Genomic DNA, 23229 nt, shown 5'->3' on the forward strand with positions numbered 1-23229 from the left:
GCTCAGGTTCACTCAAAAAGTTAATGAACCTTCTGAAAAATCTGGGCAAAGTTTCAAGCCTGTGCTGCAATCCTGACCCAGGAAAGGGATCTGCAGGGCTCCTGCCTCCCCAGGGACACATGTGCAGCCCAGACCCCATCCCAGACCCAGATCCATGCCCTGAACCCCAGCTCCTGCAGCAGGCCATGCCAGGATTTATAAAGAAGGGGAATTACAGCTGACTGTGTGTGGCAAGAACAACTCCCCTCCTGTCCTGTTGCTTTTGCAGAAGGGAAGAGAGGTGCAGAGCAGGAATTAACTCTCACACACAGCCATGGGTGCTCCCACACCATGGACAAAGCACATCTTCCCTGGCTGACCCGGGATTAGAGGCCAAACCCACTCCTGTGACATTTCTGGGACCTGCCCAGCAATGCTCTCAGCTCCACCACTGCTCACACGTTCCAAGGTGCAGCAAAGGAAAGCTCTGGCCAGGAGCTTCTCAAAGCATCCAGTCATTAAAATCATCTGCTGTATTTCAGAGACCATCTTCAGCAAGGCCTGAGGACCAGGACTGAATCTCCCCCTACCACAGAAAATCTTCATTTCAAGCAGGAATCCCAGGCACAGACACAGGGCAGTTCTCCAGGGCTCAGGTTTGCCCAAAACAGCCAAGCAATTCCATACTCAAACCTGCCAGGGATGGAGCTTTTCACACCCACTCATGTTGTGCTGTTTTCTTTCTTTGTTCTGTCTCTCACTTATATGTTCAGGCTCATTTTCCAAGTACACAGCTCTAACCCTCCAGCACCCCACCTCACTGACAATTTCAGCAGGACTTTAAACCATTTCCTATCCAACTCAGCAAGATGCAGCCCCCAACTCCTTTCTCTTCTGCCATCCTGCATCTTATTTTGCCCAAGAGCCTTGATGCAAAGCCCCTCTCCCTCCTCACATGCATTCAGTGCCAGAACTAAAGCCCTGCTACTGAGACATTCAAAAAACCCAGATTTAACTTGCAAAAGCCAAATAGCTGCTTGTTCAAATAATAATTAAAAAAAAAAATTGTGCAGCCATTGTCTCTCTTCCTCCTACCAAAACTAAGGACAGAAGCTGTGGAGATGATGCAGATTTTGAGAGATGAAGAGATTCACCTCTTGCAGAGGGCTGCTGTGGTGGGATCCCCAGTCCCATGGAAGACTTACTTTGGTAAATGAAAGGCATTATATACCAGCCTAACTTCTTTTTTTCTGTATCTTATCCCAGTGGGATTGAAGGGACAATGCACTGAATCCCATTTTACAGATGGAGCTCTGAAACACGGAGGAACCATGGACCAGATCCAAACACGTAGGCAACCACCTCATGTGAAACTGAAACTTTAAAAGGCAGCACAGCACATAAACAGTGCATTAATGAAAGGTCACAAACACCCCAGACGGAGACATTCAAAGCACTGGATCATCTCTTTACTTTAGGTCAGACTTGTCCTTTGCAAGAAATGCTGCAGCCCTTACTCACTTCAAAGATAAACTTCAGAATGAAACAGCCAAGCCCAAAATCTTGCCTCTGCACAATGCCCAAACACAAAGAGCAAGCAGAAATACTCCACTGGCACCTCACCACTTCACAGCATGGACAGCAGGAACTACAAGGATCCTTATTACTCTCCCAACAGCTTCTTCCCCACATTCTTTTGCCTTATTTTGTTTCATTTTCTTAAAAGATCAAGCACTCTATTTTTTTTTTCCCTGTCCCATTCACACACATCTCCCCCTTTCTGGAGACCCAAACCAGTAGTGACATCTGCAGACCATGCCCAGCACCCTGCTCCTCATCCCCCTCTCCAAGGGTGTTCCCCATCCCCTGGGTGCCATCAGCAGCAGGACTCACCATGACTGAGATGTGAAGAATGTGCATCTGCTCCTCCACGATCTCTGAGGGCTCCTGCAGGCTGGGGGGGGTGGCCCTGGAGAGCTGCTCAGCGCTGCTCATGGACACGTGGAAGTACAGGGTGCCATTCTCCAGCCACTGCTGCTTCCAGTGCACCAGGGAAATGTCCGACACGGTCCCCGACATCTCTGCAGGGACACAACGCAGCTCAGGGTCAGTATTCTCCACAGGTGTTATTCCAAGTGATCAAGGAAATTGGGACTTTTGAGTCTTACCCACAGAACTGCTTCTATTTATTTTTACCTCTACCTGTTACTTCCCCTATATATGAGCAGAAATGTTTGTCTTCCTTAATAAAATAAAGAGGTTACAGAGTGCCTTGGGATTTAGGAGGGCAAGAACAGTAAATCACACAGGATGCCCTAAACCTCCTGTGGCTTTCCCAGGAGCCAGGCTGGAAGAAGCTCCCAGGCAGCTGCAGCCAAGCCCCAAGGAGTTTCATGGCTCAGGGAGAGCACTCTGTGCCAGACAAGGCAGGGTGCAAACACCAGTACCTGCTTTGCTGGTGATTACAATGGAAAACTTCTTCCAGCTGTGAGACAGCAGCACAGCTGTATTTAATAGGGACACTCAGCACAGACTGTGAGCTCCAGCAACAAGGGAAAAGCAGCAGGCTTGACAAATATCTATTGACATTGGAGCTGCATCTGTCAGTCACCTTCTGCAGCTTCTGTTGGCTTTACATCCCACCCATCCTGATTTACAGCACAGGCTCCCTGGCAGCCAGGACTACACATCCCAGCACACACCTCCAGCTTTCCCTCACCTAGGGCACTGCACTGAATTGGGGGTTTGGAGAGCCCAAAGGGCACCCACAGACCTGCAGACCCGTGCAGGCAGCAGCTCCCAGCCTCAGCTGCAGCTCCTGTGTGGGCCAGGAGCCCTGACAGCTCCACAGCTGCCCAGCACATTGCACACAGATCTCTGCAGAGGATGGGTTTGGCAGTTTGGCAGCTGAATCAAAACCAAAATAATTTAAAAAAAAAAAAATTACTAGCACAAAATGAGCCAAAATATTTCTCCTTCCACCACATCTTTTTTTTTTTGTGTTTGTTTTCCCATTTTCCCATTTCCAATACAAGCAATGGGAAGCAAGATATGTCTTTTTAGTCACTGGGCCCACAGCTTCAGCAGACACCTGTTTTGAGGAAGACCCAAATTCAATTCCCTCTTATTTGGGAAGAGACCAGGGCTGGCAGCCCCTGACCCACTGTCTGCAGGTGTGTCTGCCCCAGAACAGTCAGGAGCACAAGCTCAGGTGCTTCTGGCACCACAGGGGGAACAGTTCAAGGCTCTCCTCCTCCTTCTCCTCTACCTTGGCTGCAGAGGGTCACTGGGGAGGACAGTGCTTGTTCCCCTGCAGGCAAGGCAGCCAGGGAATGCTGGTGGAATTTTGTATTTCATTACCTGGGCAAAGCACATCCAGTTGCAGCTCCCAGAGGAGGGGAAGGAAGGAGCAAGCCCAGCTGAGGCTGTCCTGAGGAGCCACCCACACCTTGCAGGACACAGTGCTTCAACAAGACACGTGGATGGTGAGCAGCCACTCAGGCTACAAGACCAGGCACTTGCACCTCTACAAACCCATGTCCCAGCCCAACAAAAAAACCTCTCAATCCTCCAGGAACAGCTTTTCTCACCCCTGAAATCAATACATTTTCCAGGAGCAAGCTCCTGGCTTCCCAACTTGGATTAGAAGAGAGACAACCAACCTGCTCAAGGAGAAGAGCCCATCACACCACAGGTCCTGCAGGGCTGAGGGCAGGGACAAGGGCACCCCATTACTGCCACATCCCTGATTCAGCACCTCTCTGGTGACACTCCTGAGCCACCACTGGGTCACCTCAACCTCACCAGAGGGCTTTGCTTATTGTCTCTGCACCTTTCTTATCCCCATCCCCTGTGCACACCTGAGCACTCAACAGAAAAAAACCAAACAGCTCCTGACCACACTTGGATCCATCCAGAGCCCACATTTGTGCTTGGGAGGGGATGCACGAGCTCCCTGTCACAGCCCTGTCACTGCCCTGGCATCCTGCTACTGACCCTTCTCTCCTTTGACAGAAAAAGATCTTTCCTGGAGCAAATCAGCAGCAAGAGGGTGTTTCTGGTACTCTGGAAATTTAAATCACAGCAGCCCTGCAGCTCCTTCAAGAGCTGCGAACCTCATGGAATGAATCCTGTGTCTCTCCCCTCCAAACAAGGCTCAAGCAGGAGGTTTCTTATAGCAGTAAAAATAAGAACAAAATGAGAGGAATATCAAGGCTGCTTAATTGCAGTCATCTTCCCAGCAATACTTCAAAGGTCTGTACTGAAAAGCATCTCCTTGTCTAATTAAAATCAAAACAAATGCTACTTTTAGGAGCAAAAGCACTCACTCAGCTTTGCAGCAGAAATCCAAGATCATCTACAGAGGCAAACAGGGAAGCATCAAGGGACAAACTCTGTTATGCAAAGCCATAATCTTAATTCTGTCCAGAGGGACAGTGACCCACAGGAGGGGAGGATTTACAGTATTACACACTCACCACACACATATCCTGCAGCAGACCTTTCCTGAAGGGCTCAGGAGGGAGGTTGGATCACCCAGCCCATGGCACAGACTGTGTGGATGTCACCAGGATCCCACTGCTACAGCTCCAAAGGCTACATCACATTAAGGAAGCAAGGAAAAATCCTCCAGGGTCAACCTTTCTCCAAAATTTTTCCCTTACACACACATTTTTGCATGGGATGTTTAAAAGGATCACGGAGAACATTTCTCAGGAATTCTGAAATATAGGCAATTTTTTGGATTTTAGCCTAGACTGAAGATAAGCCTGTTTCATTTTCAAAAGGTCTCTTCCAAAAGTAGAAACTTCAATTTAACATTCATTTCACAATTTTAAGCAAACCCAGCAGCCAGGCAATTTGTGACAAACACGGACTTGCCAAGCCTGGGCACCCATTCCCACACACTTATAAACACTTGTGTGCTGGAGTTTTCATTTCAGGCTGCCTGGTTCCTGCCCCAGCACCCCCAGGACACCACCAGCCTTCAATCACAGTCACCACTCACAACAGAAATAATTTTTTAAAAAGCTTTTTTCACACCCTGAAGCTGCAGAATCCCTCAATCTCCAAACACTGGGAAGTTTCTTGGCCTCATACACTTGACACTAATATTCCACTGCCTGTGTTTCACTGGACACACATTGTCACTCCACTGTCTGCTGTAGTTACAGCAGTGAGAGCTCGTCCATCAGACAGAATGTAATAGTCTGCAGCAAGATTGCCTGCTATCAGAGCTTTCAAATGCTTTTGGAACAAATTAAGGGCATTCCTGCACCAAAACCGAATGAGATACTGTTAAGGTTTTAAATGCACAGCAATGGAAAAGCACTTGTGGTCTATAGCTGTTAAAAATCTCAGTATCCAGAGGATGGGGAGCTATCAGATGGGGTTCAAACACCCCTTTGTGGGTAAAACACCAAGTAAAACAGCCAAACAGATCATCAAGCATCTGCCACACCACCTTCCTACCTGCTCACTGTGACAATGAGAAAAACGAGGATCCTCTGTCCCCACAGCAGGCAGCCAGACCTCTCCCTGCTCAAAGAGCCCAGACAGCAGCACCTCCACCCCAGAGCAGGGATCTGAGGAGCCTGTTCTCCCCAGCACCAGCACATCTACCTCCCCCTGCAGCCTCCCCAGGTTCCCTTCACAGCTGCCATCATGTCCCAGCACACAGCTCAGCCAAGCCCAGCCTTTGATGATGCTCTGAAAGTAAGAAAAAGGCACACAGAGCATTTCTGCCTTTCCTGCTCTTCCTCAAGCTCTGTGATTGTACAGCTTCTACAGTCTCCAACATTTTCCTTGGAAATCAAATAGGCAATCCAAACAAAACTCTTCCCAGGGCTCAGCCTCTGACCTGGGCTTGTGCCCATCAGCGTCACCCATCCAGGATAAGGCAGGGGACAGCAGTGACCACAGCAAGGTCCCTTCCATCCAACTCTCTAATCCCCTTTTTCCATTTGCTGTTGCTACAACTCTTACATATAAACATTTCATTGAAATCTTCAACTTGTATTACAATCAAACTTGAAAGCAAAGGGGCCTAAATGCATTTGGTTGGGAACCAAGATGATTCCCATAAAAGCAGATTATGCTGACATGATGAATAGAAAATGAAACAGCCGATATTAAAGTTGCAGGGTTGTTACTCCATGCCTTCAGGCTCCTGGCCACCCTACCCACCTCCTCCCTCCTATCCCCCTTGGTCTCACTGAAGCCTTTTCACCTCTGCCTTCTCCAAGCATCCTGGCAGGCTTGAAACAATCCCCAGCCCCCCCAGCCCCCACCCCAACCTTATGCAATGTCTCAGCATTCATCACTTGCTGGGGAGGCTGCAGCCCTGCCTTATCTGTCATGGCGTTTTACAAAGCCTGTGTTGTATTTAATTGGCTTGTTCTTGCTAATCTACCATGATTATTGTATTTTTATTTCATTCTTGAAGGCCATTATTAAAATAAGCCTTTTTGCTTAGAGCAGTTCATCCCCACAAGGTTCCCCGCCCCCGGATAACCAAACCCTCCCTGTGCTCCTCAGCACAGCTCAGACCTGCTGGGCACCTTTCCTGTCCTACCAAGTGTTTGGGCTGATGGCTGAGGAGCCACTGAGTAATTTCCAGTGCACAGATCCAGGCTCCTCTGTGCTTTTTCCTCCCCACCTGCTCCATCCCAGCAGGACCTGCAGCCAGGCTTCCTCACCCCACCTGCACAACTCAGCATCTTAATCTGGCAGAGGAAAAGCTGGAGGTGTGGTTAGTGATTGTTTTTCCTTTTCCAGAGACACAATTCCAGCTTGTGCCCCCTTTTTCCACACCCCTCATCCTGGCACCCCATCCCATCTGCTGCTGTTCCAGGGGCTCTCCTGAGTTAAGGCTCTCCAGAGGCACCAGCCTCCGATAAAGTGTTAGTTTAGAGACTCTTCCATGCTAGCTACCACTTATGCTAATAAAGCAAATTTATGCAGAAAGTCATAAACAGAGAGCTCTCCCCAGTGCCCTTGCCAGCGCAGGATTGCTCCCTGCGGAATAGATTATCACACTCTGTGCAGACTAACTCCAGAATTACTCCAGAAATGGGGCTTCCCCCATGCTCCCAGGGGGGCTATTCTGCAGTCAAACAGGCCCTGAGAGTTCTAAGAGTTTGGGTCTTTTGGTGGCAATGTGGTGGAGTTTTTTATCTGAATCATTTGCTCAGGTTTTTTTCTTCCCTTCCTCTCCCCTCCTTACACACCTCCTCCCCTGCTCTCCCCTCGCAGTACTCCCTGGGGCAGCACACAAATGCAGCTGCAGATCATAAAAAGTAATAGAGAAGCTCAGAAATTTAAGAAAGTGGGGGAAAAAAGAGATGACAAGCTCCCTCTGATCATCTCCTTTCAAAGCCCCTGCCTGTGAGAACACAGAGCTGCACCTGCAGGGCATTTCAGGGGTGGCTCTGGCACTGTGTGGGTCTGCATGGACACAGAATCATGGAATGGTTTGAGTTAGAAAATCTCTCTGAGATCATCAAGTCCAGTTGTTCCAAGCCAGCAGTGCCAAATCCAAGGTTTGGTGCTGGATGGAGGAGGGCTAAGGACAGCCTGGTCTTGGGGTGGTGCAAGGGGGATCCCACTGGCACAAGTGCAGGCTGGAGCACTCTCTGCATCTCATTGCCAGCAGCATCACATCTGACCTTGGGCAGGCAAACTGGGATTTGCAGTGAAGTGGGTTTGGCTGTTTTCAGGCTCTGTTGGAAGGAGGAGAACAAGCAGCCAGGTTCAGGCATGCTCCTGGGACTGGTGACCTCAAAGACACAGAGATGTGGGAGGAACTGAGCTGCCACCACAGGGTTCATGACAAACAACACTGTGAATGAAGGTGAGCGCAGATCCCAAGCTCAGCAGGAGCCCAAAAACAAGAAAACCTCCTCAGTTCGGATGGAAAGCTTGCAGGAGATCATTCAAGAGATGAGCCAGGGTGAGCAGGGAGGGCAGAGTCAGCCCTGAAACAGTTCAGAGAGCCGGAGGGTTGGGCTGCTCCAGCTCAGCTCTCTTGGTCTTGGCTCTGGAGCCTTCTGCACCATCCCCACATCCCTTTAGCCTTTCTAATCCGAGGCTTTAGGGGGCCTAAACACCCCAGGGAGCAGATACTGATTTGCCTGTGCCGCCCACAGATCTGAGTCTGATTCCACAAACCCCAGAGAAGCTCACACACTGCATGCTCCTGCAGCTGCTTTGATTGCAATTCAGGATACAGCACATTACCCTTATTTATAATGCCAGGGCTTCCATGTGCTGCCTCAGGCACTCTGAAATTATTACAGGGCCCTTTGACTTTCAATTCCCTTCCATTCAATTCTTTTCCTGTCGCAGAGGCTCCCCCTGGCCAGGGGTGGGAGCCAAAGGCGTGGAGGGAGACAAAGCTGGAACCTGGTCCTGCAGGGACTGCTGGCACATGGGTGAGCCAGGGCCATGGGAATGAGAAGCACCAGGTTGAGGATTTCAGAGAGAGGAGACACCCGGGCTTGGAGCAGCACTGGGGTGCTCACACACCCTCTGTGGTGTGACTGGGCACTGGAATCGTCTGCCCAGGGAGCTGCTGGAGTCACTGACCCTGGAGGGCTTTACAAAAAGCTGGATGTGGCACTCAGGGCCAGGGTTTAACTGATGAGGAGGGGTTGGGTCATAGGCTGGATGAGATAATATCAAATGTCATTTCCAACCTGGGATTGTTAATGATTCTGCCATGAGGAAAAAGCAGGTGAAGGAATGTGACTCCAAGCACCAGAGCCCCTGTTCTGTTCATTCTGCAGAGGTGAAGGGCAAGGTGCCACAGAGATGGGTGTGAAGGAGGTGCCCTGATGCATGGATTTTGCTCTCCTTCCCTCTCTGCTTCCCCAATCCCCACCCTTCTGTTAAGGCATGTGAGTTTTCTTCAGAATTTTAGTAAAAAGCTCAAGCTTTGCCCCTTCTCTGAGCCTCCTGGCTCACCCAAGAGAAGTGCAGGTTTTACTTTTGAAGCAGCACCTGAAGGCACAAGGAAGAGGAAAGAGTTGGCTCTAGAAAGAGCTACTGGTCCATGGGAGCTGCTGTTGTGGAAAGCTGGGACAGTGCTCTGTTCCCAGTTACTCCAGATCCTCAAATCCAACAACAGACAGAGCCAAGAAACAGGGAGAAAAAAGTCTACCTAAAAGGCACAAGCATCATTTTGTGATGGTCCAGCTATCAATCTCTTAGAGAAATTTGTGTCTGTGATTGTGAGGCTTTTCTGAAGGTAATGGGCACACAGCTCTGTGCTCAGGGTGGATTAAGTGAGACAGGTTTTTGTGCAGGCTGTGGGGATTTCCTGGCTCAGAAAGCTCAGTGATGGGCAGGAATGAGTAGATCTGCTGCATCAGCACAGGCATTGCTGCCCAGCCCTGAGCCCTGCATGGAGCTGGCTGCCCCACTCCAGGTGGCACTCAGGACACCTCTCCATCCCTGCTCCAACCCTGTGTGGGACTCCAGCCTGTCTGAAATCCCAGCCTGGCTCCTGCAGGACCACTACAAGCCTTAGAGGGTCTGCTGCCACCACACATCCAGAGGAATGGACTTTGAAAGCCTCCACAAAGCATCTGGAAAGAAAGAAACGCTATTTGATACCATAGCCTGGCAGAGCTCAGCCTTCTCACAGACACCAGAACTTTGCTTGGAGCCTGAATGGATCTGAAGTGTCCAATGACACAGCCATGGGAAGAGCTGCTGCCTCTGATAACCACAAACCTGAATTTTCACTGCAGCCAAGGGACCACAGGGCAGGTGGATGGGCAAGGCACAGAGAGAGCACAGGGAAGGGGCACAGGGAGGGCACAGGGAGAGCACAGGGAGGGCAAAGGGAGAGCACAGGGAGGGCACAGGGAGAGCACAGAGAGGGCACAGGGAGGGCACAGGGAAGGGCACAGGAGGGCACAGGGAGGGCACAGGGAGAGCACAGGGAGAGCACAGGGAGGGCACAGGAAAGGGACACAGGGAGGGCACAGGGAGGGCACAGGGAAGGGGCACAGGGAGGACACAGGAGGACACAGGAAGGGCACCATGCATCACCTGCAGTGGCAGCACAGTTCCCAGGAGCACAGGGAGTGCTGGCACGTGGAACCAGGGCCAGATGGGTTCTGCTGATATCATAACCCAGATCCCAGAGACAGAGAGGGAAGGAGCCCAGTCAGCCCCCACCTGCCTGCACTGCTCCTGCTTCCTTCTCCTGGGTGCTGTAGGGCTGGGCTGGGGATGCCTTTTCCCAGGACAGCCTCCAACACAGACACATGGCAGCAGAGCAGCAGTGTCAGGATGGCACTAGATGAGGCTTGTGCAGGGGCAAAATGTTTGGAAAGCCACCCCTCTGGCCTCTTCCTTGTGCAGGTAACAGCAGCAGCAGCAATTTTCCCTTTGTCTGTGAGCTTGTGCAGGAGCTGAGGGCTGGGAGCAGGGCAAGGGCAGCCTGGCACAGCAGGGTGGGCATCAGGGCAGAGCAGGGCTGTCACAAAGGGACAGAGGGAACATGCTTGTCTTCCTGCAAGCTGTGACAGGAGCAGAAGGGCAGCATGACCTATTCAGGTGATTTGAAGAGTGTGGCAAAGCCAGGCAGGCTCCAGGACAAAGCAGAGAGGTGCATTTGCTTTACAGCTGCCAAGGAGCAAGCGCCAGCCTCGAGGGGTGAGCATGGCTCTGAGCTCCATTAGCACCAGCCACCAGCTTTACAAGTCCTCTGCATTTTTAAACCTCTCTTTGGGAAACAGACCTCTTAAAATGATAAGGCAGTTTGATAGCTCAGGGCTCTGCTCACACTGTGAAGTAATTTTTCTACGATAGTTCCTCCATGGACCTGCCCTCCCAAAGGGGAGGTGGAACAGGCAGAGGAGGAGAAGAAAACAAGAGAGAGGAGGAGACAGGAGCTCTGCTCACCTTCTACAACACTAAGACAGTTCCACCTGCTGAGATGGATGTTCTTTTCCAAGGAGAAGGAGCTGGTTGGGTATTTTCAGGGAAGAACAAAAAGCAGGTAGCAGATTACTTGGGATCTGCCTCTGTCACCTGGAGCACCATGGGGGTACATCAAAAGCCTGAAAACTCTGGGTATGCCCGTGGCCAAGAAAGCAAAAATGTCAGTTAGCAGGAATGACCAGGTGCTGCTGCCCCTCTCCCTGCACTGTGATGGAGGCTCCTTCGTTCTCAGGGTCCCTTCAAGGCACACATCCACACTGGTTACCAAAGGATTAAGAATCTTCCCTCTTCTCCAGGAGAGACTTTTGAGTGCTGACTCCCTGAAAAGCCCCCAGAGCCTGCCAGGTACCCGAGGTACCACCCATGCACCCAGGTTTTGTCTGGGCTACTCAACAAACCCCAAATCCAGCTCTTACTTACAGAAATGAATTATTGCAACCTCACAGAAAATTCATTTCTCTCTAAGACTATGACACCTTAACCCAGGAGCAATCTTGCATATTTATTTAGCCCAGCACGCAGCAAGGTTCCCAGGACACTGTGCCAGGAATGCCCCGGAGTGTCCCAGCCCAGGACACTCTGACACCCTCTCAGTGGCCAAGCACCACCAGAGTTCTGCAGAAAAGCCAGAAAGGGCTATGGGAGAGCAAACTGCTGCCCTCAAAGGGTGCCAGACCCCACTGAACAGGACAAACCACCTGGGCAGCCTCAGCCCTGGAGCCAAGGGTTGCCCTTAGGGGCTGCCCTTGGAGGCTGCCAGAAGCAAAAGGTTCACTGAGATTAGCTGTGGAAATTCTCACCTCTCTGGACTGACTCTCCCTGCAGTGAACTGGACTCCAAGCAGCTGATGTAAGAGCACAGCAAAGTCGCTGCAGGGCTCAAAAAGCAGGATTGTAAGATGAGGAGACGTTAAAATCCAAAATAATAAAAGCAACCAAATTTATTAAGGCTTCTCATAGGCTGGGAGCAAAATAATTTTTCCCCATTTAAAAGTGGGTAAGGAATGAGAGAAGAGAGCAATTTGTCAGAGATTGGAAGCAACAAAGTGGCAGAGACCAGAGCCTGAAGCAGACAGCACCCACAGACACCACCCAGCCACCCCATTCCAGCCTTTTCCCATCTCCTTCCCCAGCAGGAAAAGCTAATCCAGGTCATTATCTGGTTCCCCCACCGGCAGATCCAGCAGCAGCATGCTCTCATTTGCTGTCCTAACAAGGGACTCGGTGAAAGCTGTACAGGAGCTGCCCACAAAGGGACACCTACAATGAGACAGAGGAGACAGGGAGCATTTTTCCCCTTGATCTGCATACACAAAGGTCATGGGAAAGTGGCAGAGGGGGATGAATCCTGCAGCCTCATTAGAGGGAAAGAAACTGTTTCTGCAAATAATTGATTTCTAAATTTATCCCCTAATTAAATAGGTTCCCTGGACGAATCTGCATGCAGGATGCAAGGTGATGATTTAGTGCCTGGCTTCCTCGGAGAAGAACGCATCAACACATGTTTGCAAATTGTCTCTGTGCCAGGCTCAAAGGAAGGGTGATCATCTCCCCACACTGGTGTTCCTGACACCTGGAGCCCTGGCACACCCAGCCGAGCTCCCTCTGTGCCAGGCTCACCTGGGGCACACTCAGGGACAGGATGTTTGTCACCTGCCAGCAGTCCCATGCTCCAGGGCAGGGCACCCATCCCTGCTCACACCCTGCCCCAGTGGGAGGCCGGCCAGAGGGGATTTTGGCAGGCAGCAGCTGTAAAACTCTGTCAGGACTGGAAATGCACTGCCCAAACTCGGCACTCAGCACACAGCACGGCGAGAACGAGGAACATTATCTCCAAAACACGCTCCTGCTTCCGACATCAATTCCACGGCTGTTCCTGTCTAGTCGCTTTGACTTTTTCCTACAGACACCATCAGCTAATAAAACCTCCAGAGACGGATCCTGGGATAAAACCAGGCTACAAGCTCTGCAAAAATTAAGCACATTTATCACTCTTGTGCGGAGAACTCCTTTTGGAAAGCAGAGAGCCCTGACGCTCGCAGACAAGCATCAGAGGGCTTGGGACGTGCAAGCTCCACGTTAGCTCGAAAAGATGGTGGTGGCAAATGTCCCTGCTGTGACAGAGCCCTGACAATTAACTCCTGCTGCCCAGGATGGCGAGCAGAGCCCACAGCCTGTCCATCTCTGCTGGATCAAAGAGAAGCACTTGCCTGCATTTACACACTCCTCTCTCTGGAAGCAGCAGCAGCAACACCTTCCATCCCCTCTTCCTTCCTCCCTGCCAGCTTTCCACCCCACAAGGTCATTTGTGCACTGGGTGTACAGGTCACCCTCCTTCAGCCCTTTGGTGCTCAGTTCAGGATCTACAGATGTGGTTTGTGCCCCCTGATCTCCCACCCGCTGGGGTTCCTGCCCCAGGCACCTGAGGCTCACGAGAATTTATCCATAGGTTTGGATTTAGACTAAATATTAGGAATTCTTTGTTGTGAGAGAAGTGAGGCCCTGGCACAGGGTGCCCAGAGCAGCTGTGGCTGCCCCTGGATCCCTGGCAGTGCCCAAGGCCAGGTTGGACATTGGGGCTGGAGCAGCCTGGGACAGTGGGAGGGGTCCCTGCCATGGCAGGGTGGGATGGGATGAGCTTTAAAGTCCTTTCCAAAACAAAGCATTCTATAATTCTGAGACTCTGTAAGTGCAGCCTGGAGATGCTGTGAGTGCCCATCCCTGTCACACTGAGCACATGTGATTTTCTCCCCCCACCTCCCCAAAAAAGGTCTTCAAAACTGAGCATCTTACAGCATTTTGGATTTCTCAACACTTCTGGATGAAAACTACCTTGTTAAGTGAGTTCTCCATCAAAAAATCACTGCCACAGATGGAGCTCGGGCCCTAACCTACTTCTGCACTCAAAAATAAAAAGCCATTAGGTGGCTAAACACTTTAGGAACTGTGTCCCTTCATCTCCCTGCTGTGGTTTTCCGTCTGCAGCAGAGCATCCTCCTTTATAAATTGCCTCCGAGAGCCTCTGATCTCGTCTAAAAGAAAACAGTATTATTCACAGGATGGGAAAGAGATGGAAGAGAGCTAATTAGTCCTCGTACAGAGGAGTTTGCAAGATACAACATTTAAATGAAGCATTATTTTCAGATGGTGGTGCTAAAATCTTCATGCTACATCACTAGCTTCTTCCAGAGGTGTTTTTTTTGCTCACCTTGAGCATTTTCAAAGGCAAAAAAAATTTCTTTAGGTACCAAAGCAAATTCATAATTCAGCTCTCCAGCACTTTCTAACCTGAGCAAGTTAAAATCTCGCTAAAAGCAGAGTCCTTGAGGCCCTGTTCCCCAAGGATGTGTGCACATAAAGCAAGGAAAATGTGTGGTTATTAGAGTTTAGCTTTATTGTTTCCAAAAAACACACTGAAGATTGTGTTTATGATTCTGGAGAAAATAAAAGCCTCTCTCCAATTGTTAAAATAGCGAACATGAGATACTCCAGTGACTTCTAAGCAATCAAACAGCACAGCACCCTCTACTTGGATTCCAGAAAAGTCTGTGCAAGAGTGAGAATGAGCCTGAGCAGGGATAGGAGATAAACCCACACCTCACCTTAGAGCCAAAGGAAGCAGAACTAGCTTATGCAGTCATTTCATGAGGATAAGTTACATGGAGGACAAGAAAACAATTTAAACCTCATTGCAAAATTCCTTAAGAGCCAGTTTTGTTGGTTTTCAGAAACATCCTGGTTTCTGAATGATCAAATGCCCCATGAAAGCCAGACTTGAGCAAGTGAATCATTAAGACACACTCAAAACCGAACAAAAAAGTAAAATCTTAGCTGGAGCTCTCTCTCTGGCCCTTCACAGGTCTCTTGCAAAGCCTTCCCCACCCTGCACGACCTCAGAGGGCTTTTCCTGCCCCACATCCCTACCAGGCTGAAGGTCTGCAAGGAAGGGTTTGTGTCCATCACTGCACCCATCAAACAGCATTGCCCAAAAAACCCAGCACCTTCCCCACTGCTGGCCCTCCACCTTCAGCCTGGAGGAAGGACAACCCACAGGGTATTTTTATGCTCCTCCTTTAGTTATTAGCAAGACTCTGTGAGGTTATGAATTATTGAATGGAGCTGTCTCTGCAGGTTAGGATGATGATGATGGAAGGGAAATGTGGGCTGCAGAGGGGCTGTGTCCCTGGCACAGGAGCAGGGCAGGGAGCCAAGGGCCACGTCCAAGGGGATCCTTACCCAGCCACTCAGAGTCTCTGCCCATCCATCAGAGCCTGACACCTGCCTGGCACAGTGGGGATCAAATCCATCTTGGAGGAAGCCAAGGGAAACACAGCTCCCACAGGGAAGGGAGGGAATCTTCACACCCTGCTCACAATCCTGCATCCCACTTGAAAACCCAGGGCTTGAAACCCTCCTGGCCATGCCTGGTGGATAACCTGGACTGGCTGACCTGGCAGAATCAGATATTCCTTGGAGGTTCAGCACAAAGAAACAGACTGGGGGTAGGGATGGAAAAAGCCAGTGAGGAGAGAGATCCTGAAAAGGTGGTGACAGAATCCGGCCTCCAGACAATTTCACAGACACTTTCTGGAAGGTATTATTGGCAGCTCTAAAACAGCCTGTTAGCATGAGCCTCTGGGGCTTGCAATAAAAACCAAGATGTATTTTTCCCAGGTTAGATAGATGTCTGAAAATTAAAGGCACAGCCTGAAAAAAACATGTTAATCCCACCCATCCCTTAGAGTACATTTACTCACAAGCTCCTCACAGGGTCAGTGCTGGAGCAGGGGAGCCACAGCTGCCTTCATCCCAGCATGGGGGCAGCATGCAAACCACGTCCTGCTCCCAAATCCACCTTGCTGGGTAATGGCTGCATTCCAAGAAATGTGTAAAACACTGAACTGAGTCTTAAACAATTCCAAAGAAACATTGAATTCACTGCACACAGCCAGATCTTCCAGCTGAGGCAGCACTGAGTGGCCAAAGTAACTCCAGTTTCTGTGTGTCCTGCTCCAGAATCATGTCCCAGGACTGATCAGAATGCAGGAGCTTCCAGGGTCACACTTTACCCTCTTCTATATTTTTTTTTCTGTGGGCCTCCTTCTGAAAAAGTCCATAACCAAACCAAACATGTTACCCCAAAGACATGAGTTTTGTCAACTGAACTCTACTTGAAAAAAGGCTGAGGATCAACTTTTCCTGCAAGAGATTTGCCATTATGGCCAACAATGGCCATCACACCACACACTATACTGCCACCTGCACTCAGGGTTAAGATCCTCATTTAAACCCCAGAAATTAAAAGCATTGTGTATCCAGAGGTGCACACCAGAGCTCTGCTCGTTCCAAGCCTGCCCTTCACCTCCACAAGATCCCCAGCTCATCCCCTGCCTGTGATGGTGATCGATCTGATCCCTGCTTGGCTCGCAAATCCTGCCTGCTCGCTTTTTTTCACTCTGGATATTAAGGGAAGGAAATCTCTGGATCTATTTGGAATGAATTATACTGCAGTAATTGCAGCTCCTACAGGGCAGTATTAGGTCAAACTGCCCTTTTTGTGCTGTGTCTCAAGCACTGGAGATGATGAATGGGCTCATTTTCCGCAGAGCTGGATGCTCACAGCTCCAGGTGAAGCCCACGCAAGCCACAGATGCTCACTGCTCCGATACCACAGCTCCTGCCAAGCACTTCCTTTAATAAAACATCCAAACTCTCACTGTGCAAACACAATTCTGGCACACAGTCCTTGACACTTGTTGCCATCGTCCCACGGGTCCTCAGCACACGGAGCCATCCCCACTGCTGTCCTCTCCAGGCTGCACTTGACTGCTTAAGAAATCTCACCACTCTCACCCCAGAAGGACCTTTTCAGCCCAAAACAGATTCTGCCCTACCACTCTAACTCTGTGTTAATTATTAAGATATGGTGGGATTGCAGAGACTAATTATCACTGTGAAGTTACTCTCCTGAAGGCTGATAAGGGAAATAATTAGGATGGACAAGCATGGATTACAGAGCTCTAAATCTAGCTTTTCTTGTCAAGATAATTCTACTAGCCAAGCTCACAGATGACAAGAGAGTCCATCAGCAAACACGAAGCAGTGGTGACCAAACAATGGGCTGGACCTTCCCAGACTCCACAGAGCACAGACCCTTCCTGCTGCAGCACAAGGGGATCGCTTCTCCAGCAGCTCCAGAGTGGGACAAACCTCAAAAAAACAACTCCAAGGAACTCAGCACAGACCCCTTGGGGAAAAGGCACAGAGCCTGGGAAATCCCAAGAGGATCAGCCCTGTGCACACCTTCCAGCCAGCTTCCAGCCCATGTCCATCAGCTGGTGTGTGCAGTGGGAGATGTGAGTGCCTCACAGCTCAGGGGACGTGCTCTGAAGTGTGACCTGCTGGGTGCCAGGGGGTTGGAATGAGATGATCCTTAAGGTCCCTTCCAAGCCAAGGCATTCTGTGATTGCACGAGGTCCATGCTACAGGAGCTTGCAGAGCTGCTCTGTGCCTCACAGAGCACAGCCACCCTCAGGACACGTCCCTGAGCTCTGCTCAGACCCTGCAGCTCTCAGCATTTGTGCAAAACACAGCAGAAGAGAGGGTCGGGCTGGGGCAGAGCTGCCAGTGCCACCGAAATGAATCTTCATTGAGACAGCAGAGCTGAGCACCAGCTAATTCACCCCAGCTCCCAGCTCACCCAGCTCTGCTCTCTCCCAGCTCCCAGGGTCACATTCCTCGGCACATCTCCCGTGCATTCCTCATGCATACACACAGATTATTTTCCTCTAACAATTTCAGGCACCCTGCGCCAGAGCATTTATAACTAATACATATTCTAATGTTCCTGTTCACCTGAGACACTCGAAACTTTCCTAGCTCATTTGTCAGGTTTTTTTATTTATTTTTTTTTAAATGCCTTCTTCCCCTCAGGCCAGTCAAATGAGTCCAGTTAATTTTCATTTCCACAGACATGGAAAGTCATCTCAAGGTCATTTTTGGGTTATTTTACAGTTTCAGATTTGGAGGGTTTTGCAGGATCTGCAATTGAGGCTTCTGATTATCTGCTGAATATTGAAAGGAAAAGGAACCAGCTGAAGAAAGACAGTGATGAAGCACCCCATTGACACCCAGGTAATTAAGGAGAAACAAACATGTTTGTTGGCTGAAACAAGGGAAAAAATGATGCAAACCACTTTATTCTAGCAAAGGAAGAGAGGAGGGAGGAAGACAAAGCAGCAGCTAATGGGTTTCCATCAGAAGGGCATGCTTTCCTCAAGCCAAAACCTTCCCAGTGTGTTTGCATTTCAGTGGGAAGGTGCCACCGGCAGGCTTTTGTCACTTCTGATCAGAAAGAGAGCAGAAAAAAGAATCCCAATAAACTGCAAAACACAACCTTTGTGATGCAGGCAGATCAACACAGCCCCATTCTGAAAGGAAAATACAAAATATATCTGTACATGTCCCAAGGGTTTGGAAGCACTGAAGCCTGGAGGTTTGCCATGGGACAGCCACATCTCCTGACCAGCTTTAGCACTGAACTCCAGGAAACTACTCCCTTGGGAAATGATGACCCAACCTCATGGCCAGGACCAGATGATGCTGGAGGCAAAGGAAGAAACAACTCCTGCAGTGAACTCGAGCACTGGGCTCCCCGAGCTGGCGCGGCGCAGGCGCGGCAGAAGTGTTTATGAGATGTTTTTAATATCGTGTGGCAGACGGAGAAATGCAATCATGACTGAGCCACACATCTCCCCAAGTCCTCAGGGAGCTCGGGTACAAGCCTGGCTTTGTTTTTTTCCCAGGGAACAATCAAGATAGCAGGCTTGCAGCTCCCCTCACATGCACTCTCCGGGGGCTGAGACACTAATTAGTTTGTGTGCACTGGAGGCATTTTGGCTTTCAGGGAACCAGGCAGGAATACTCACCCTCAAAAGACCTAGAGCTGATGGTGGGTGCTGAGCTTAAGCTCCCCAAAACTGCCTTTGTCCCATGAATCAATTGCTATGGAAAAAACAGTTGGTTTTGTTTTCCCCCCCACCCATGAACAAGCAATTTCCAGAGAGGAACAGCATGAGAAATATCTTATTTTAGTCCCCTTAAAAAAACACAAATCCTGTTACTGGGGGAGTGATTCATTCTGCTCCCCCAGTCCCATGAGATGATGTTTTCCTTCCCAGGCAGAGCTCACCATGTCTGAGGTACCAGCACCACCTCCCCATGCTCACCTGGGGCACCAGGGACAGGGCAAAGCCACAGCCCCCAGTGGCACCAGGACTCAGAGGAGGATGAGGAACATCAGTGCTGGACCACCAGATCATAGAATCACAGAATGGTTTGGGTTGGAAAGGACCTTAAAGCCCACCCAGTGCCACCCCAACCATGGCAGGGACCCCTCCCACTGTCCCAGGCTGCTCCAGCCCCAGTGTCCAACCTGGCCTTGGGCACTGCCAGGGATCCAGGGGCAGCCACAGCTGCTCTGGGCACCCTGTGCCAGGGTCTGTCACCCTCATGTCCTGTTATGTCCCATCCATCCCTGCCCTCTGACAGTGCAAGCCATTCCCCTCCTGTCCCATCCCTCCATCCCTTGTCCCAAGTTCCTCTCCAGCTCTCCTGGAGCCCTTTCAGGTACAGGAAGGGGCTCTTAGAGTCTTCCCAGAGCCTGACTCCAGCCCTTGGAGATCTCAGGGGCCTCCTCTGGACTCTCCAGCAGCTCCAGGTTCCTCCTGTGCTGGCCCCAGGGCTGGGGCAGCTCTGCAGGTGGGGTCTCACTTGAACAGAGCAGAGTGGGAGAATCCCCTCCCTCGACACATGCTGGCCATGCTGCTTAACCTCAGCTTCAGCTCTGCTCCAAGCTAAACTCAGATCACCTTGGAGAGGTTTAAACACGGTGGCTCCAGAGCTTTCCTCCCACAGCTGCCCCTTGCCCTGGTCTCACAGAGAACCTGGAAACACAGGGAGCTGCAGGCTGCAGCAGTGACCTGACACCTCCAGCTGCTCGGGTCAGGTCCTTGCAAGATGCTAATGCTGTAAGAGTACAGCTGAAGTCAGGACTATTTCCTGCTGACTGTGAAATAGGTGTAAAAAAAAAAAAGAAAAAAAAAGGAGAAATGTATTGCCATGTACACTTGTCCAGTTACAGCAGTACCAAAGGCACAGTGCACAGCCTTGAGATTTAGTCATTTATTTTGGATGTTGAAAGCACTAAGGAAAAAAACAACATTAAATGTTTTGCTGTGACCTCGATGTTTCATTTGACAATTAGTTCTGAAATACTGAATGCCTGAAACCAAGCCAAAAAAACCTTAAATTTTAGCAAGACATCATTAAATCACTGTTAGGCCAAACATATTAAAAAAAGAAATGCTTGAGTCACAAAAATCTCAGCTGTGCTGTGGGATCAGCCCAGTGGGAATGACCCCTGGACACCAGAAAGGAAAGAAGGATGGAAACCCATCCAAGCTGGGCCAGTGGGAGGAATGGCCCTGCCTGATCCTTCCCAGAGCACAACTCCCACCCTGCCAGTGCTCCTCTGTCCATATGTCAGCACAGATTTGGGGCAGCATCCTGCCCAGTAGGGATTTCCCATGTCCACACATCCAAGGACTGGGTTTACCACTGGTCCTGCTCCTCTGGTCAGGGGGATTAGGTGTGAGCTGACTCAGAGGGCTCCACTGAGATGCAGTGATCAGCAATCCAAATTAAACACAATGCAAATTAAAACTGCTGCTGCCAGCCCCTTGGCTGGGCCAAACTCCCTGTTCTGAGCCAGAATGAGCCCCTTCTTCTCCACACACCAGTGACCACAGCAGAAAGCTGCTGTTTCAGCACCTTGCACAGCCAGCCAGGAGCAGGCAACCCTCCCCAGGTTCACCTCACTGCTCCTGATCCTTCTGAGCTTCCCTATTGCTCACCAGGCACTCTCTGCTGTCTTGTTTTTTTAACAGAAAATAACAAAATAATCCTGAATGAAGAGATGTGAGTTCTCCTAACAGTAACCCCTGGGGCTGTGCATCCCTCCTGCTGCCCAGCCTGGTGCTGCAGGGATGTACCAGTGCCCCTGGAGCTGGAGAGCCCCTGGTTCATAGGGATCTGTGCTGCTGGAGGGAAGAGGGAGCAGTGAGGAGATAAGGACTCGCTCCTGCACATGGTGCAGAGAAGGATTAGATACTTACAAATATTTTATCCTAGCTAAAGTAATTGCACCACTTGTTCTTATGAGTCAGAGCTATTTATTTTCATGCTTCAGGGCATCAGTTGATCACACCAGCTGAGGTCAGGCAGAAATTCCCACTGCTCCTGTAAGCATTTTGCATATTGCAGGGATGTGCATTAGCACCAGTCCCTGCAGCCTGGCACTCCCCCATCCCTGTCACCCTCTGCACTCCCATCCCATGCAGAGGACACACCAGCACCTGAAGAGAGGTGACAAAAAAGGTGGGGAGGGGCTTTTTGTAAGGGCATGCAGGACAAGGGTGAATGGCTTCACACCACAGAGAGTGGGTTTAGATGAGACACCAGGAAGAAATTCTCTGTGAGGGCACTGAGGCCCTGGCACAGGGTACCCAGAGAAGCTGTGGCTGTCCCTGGATCCCTGGAAACGTCCAAGGCCATGTTGGACAAGCTTGGAGCAGCCTGGGACAGTGGAAGGTGTCCCTGCTCATGGCAGGGGTGTAACAAGATAATCTTTAAGGTCCTTTCCAAGACAAACCATTCTGTGATTCTATGGTTTTAAGAAGTACCACACAACAGTCACTGCTGTCACCAGTTTAATGCCTGTGTGTGGAACAGCACACCCCACACTCCCACTCCAGGCAGGAGCCTCTTGGTACCTCTGGATACCAGGGCACATCCAGCAGGAAGAGCATCCCAATGGGAAGGGATGGTATTGGCTGTGCAGGAGGCAAAAATGAAAATAACTCCTTTTGACCCTGGAGCACAAGAGCCAAAGTGGGGTCACTGAAGCTCATTTTGGTGGCCAGCAATGCCATGGCCTCTGCTGGGAGCAGACACGGATAGCTGCTCATTCCTGAGTGCTCATGGACATGCAGCTCTAATTGTGTCACCAGCCAGAACCCTCCCCAAAACAGTATTTGGCCAATATTAATAAATAAAAACTTGGCAGTCTGTGCTTGGAAGGGGAAGAGGAACACAAGAAAACAGCCACAAGCATTGGACTGGGAAAAATACACCTCCCTGGGCTAACCAACCAGTTTCAGTAACCCAGAAGCATTTAATAAAGGTCTGGGAAAAGAACAGCCCTTGATCTCTGAGCACTGAGCATGAAATGAAGCAGCAGAGGCCAACACACACCAAATAAAATGTTCCCTCCACACAAACAACAGGTTGGCTGCTCTTGGAGGAAAACACATGCATACAGTAGCAGGGACTGCAAGGTGCTTCATACAAACCAGGTCAGAGAGTGTCCCCTGCCCTGCATCCAGCCTGGAACACCTCCAGAAGCTGCAGCAGCACAGGATCTCTCTCTTGTCCCCTTCCTGTCATCCTGCTCATCCCCTAAATCTACCCCCAGCTGTCCCCCCAAACAGCCCAGCCCTGCTCCCAGGCTCAGGTATCTCCACATTTCCTCCTCTGCGCCTCACTGATCCCCATTAGCAATTACACTGCAGCGGCAGCAGCTCCACAACTTTAATTATAAGACAATTTCTGTTCTAATCCCTGGTTTTGACTCACTGCTGCAGACTCCTCTTCTACCCCCACCCTCTCATTGGGTCATTTCAGAAGTGAAATCATGCAGCCAAGGAGGAGTTTGAACAATTAGGGCTAATGATCATTCCTACATGGCTTTCATACAGATGCCTGACACCATTTCAAGGGCAGCACCACAAAGCCACCCATGCTCAAGCTCTGCCATTTCTTATGTCGTTGGGAACAGCACCAGAATCCTTCCTGGAACCTTCAATTCATCTGTTTTTCATATAAAAAGTGTTCATTGTTTCCAAATCCCTGGGACACCCTTCTCTCACAGCTGGCATCTTCACCCAGAGCCCACCAGGAAGATGGGCTGCAAACTCAGCAATCCCTCCACACCCAAAGCATCCATCAGCATCCTCTGGTGACATTCCCTGCAGCACAGCTGGGTACAGTGAGAGCATCAGGAATGTAAAACCCCCAAGTCACAAGTCCCAGGTTTCCCCTCCAGATCTTCAGCTCAACTCCCTCGACTTCACCTCTCACCCCCCCACCTGTCACCAGGGATAATTTTTTTTCCCTGACACACTTTGTTATTCAGAGATAGAAGATCCTGTAAATGCTGAATTATTATCATCAAATTATA

At 50.2% G+C, this 23229-nt stretch overlaps 1 protein-coding gene across 1 annotated transcript in view; it reads right to left on the reverse strand.

Moving 5' to 3' along the window:
- Positions 1-23229, reverse strand: part of ASTN2 (astrotactin 2) — a 315518-nt gene that overhangs the window by 262618 nt on the left and 29671 nt on the right. Inside the window, exon 2 of the mRNA XM_033077837.1 lies at positions 1873-2060. Within this exon, the coding sequence (XP_032933728.1) occupies positions 1873-2060 (188 nt within the window). The remainder of the gene's footprint in view (positions 1-1872; positions 2061-23229) is intronic.

Source organism: Catharus ustulatus, chromosome 21, assembly GCF_009819885.2.
Source record: "Catharus ustulatus isolate bCatUst1 chromosome 21, bCatUst1.pri.v2, whole genome shotgun sequence".
NCBI lineage: Eukaryota > Metazoa > Chordata > Aves > Passeriformes > Turdidae > Catharus > Catharus ustulatus.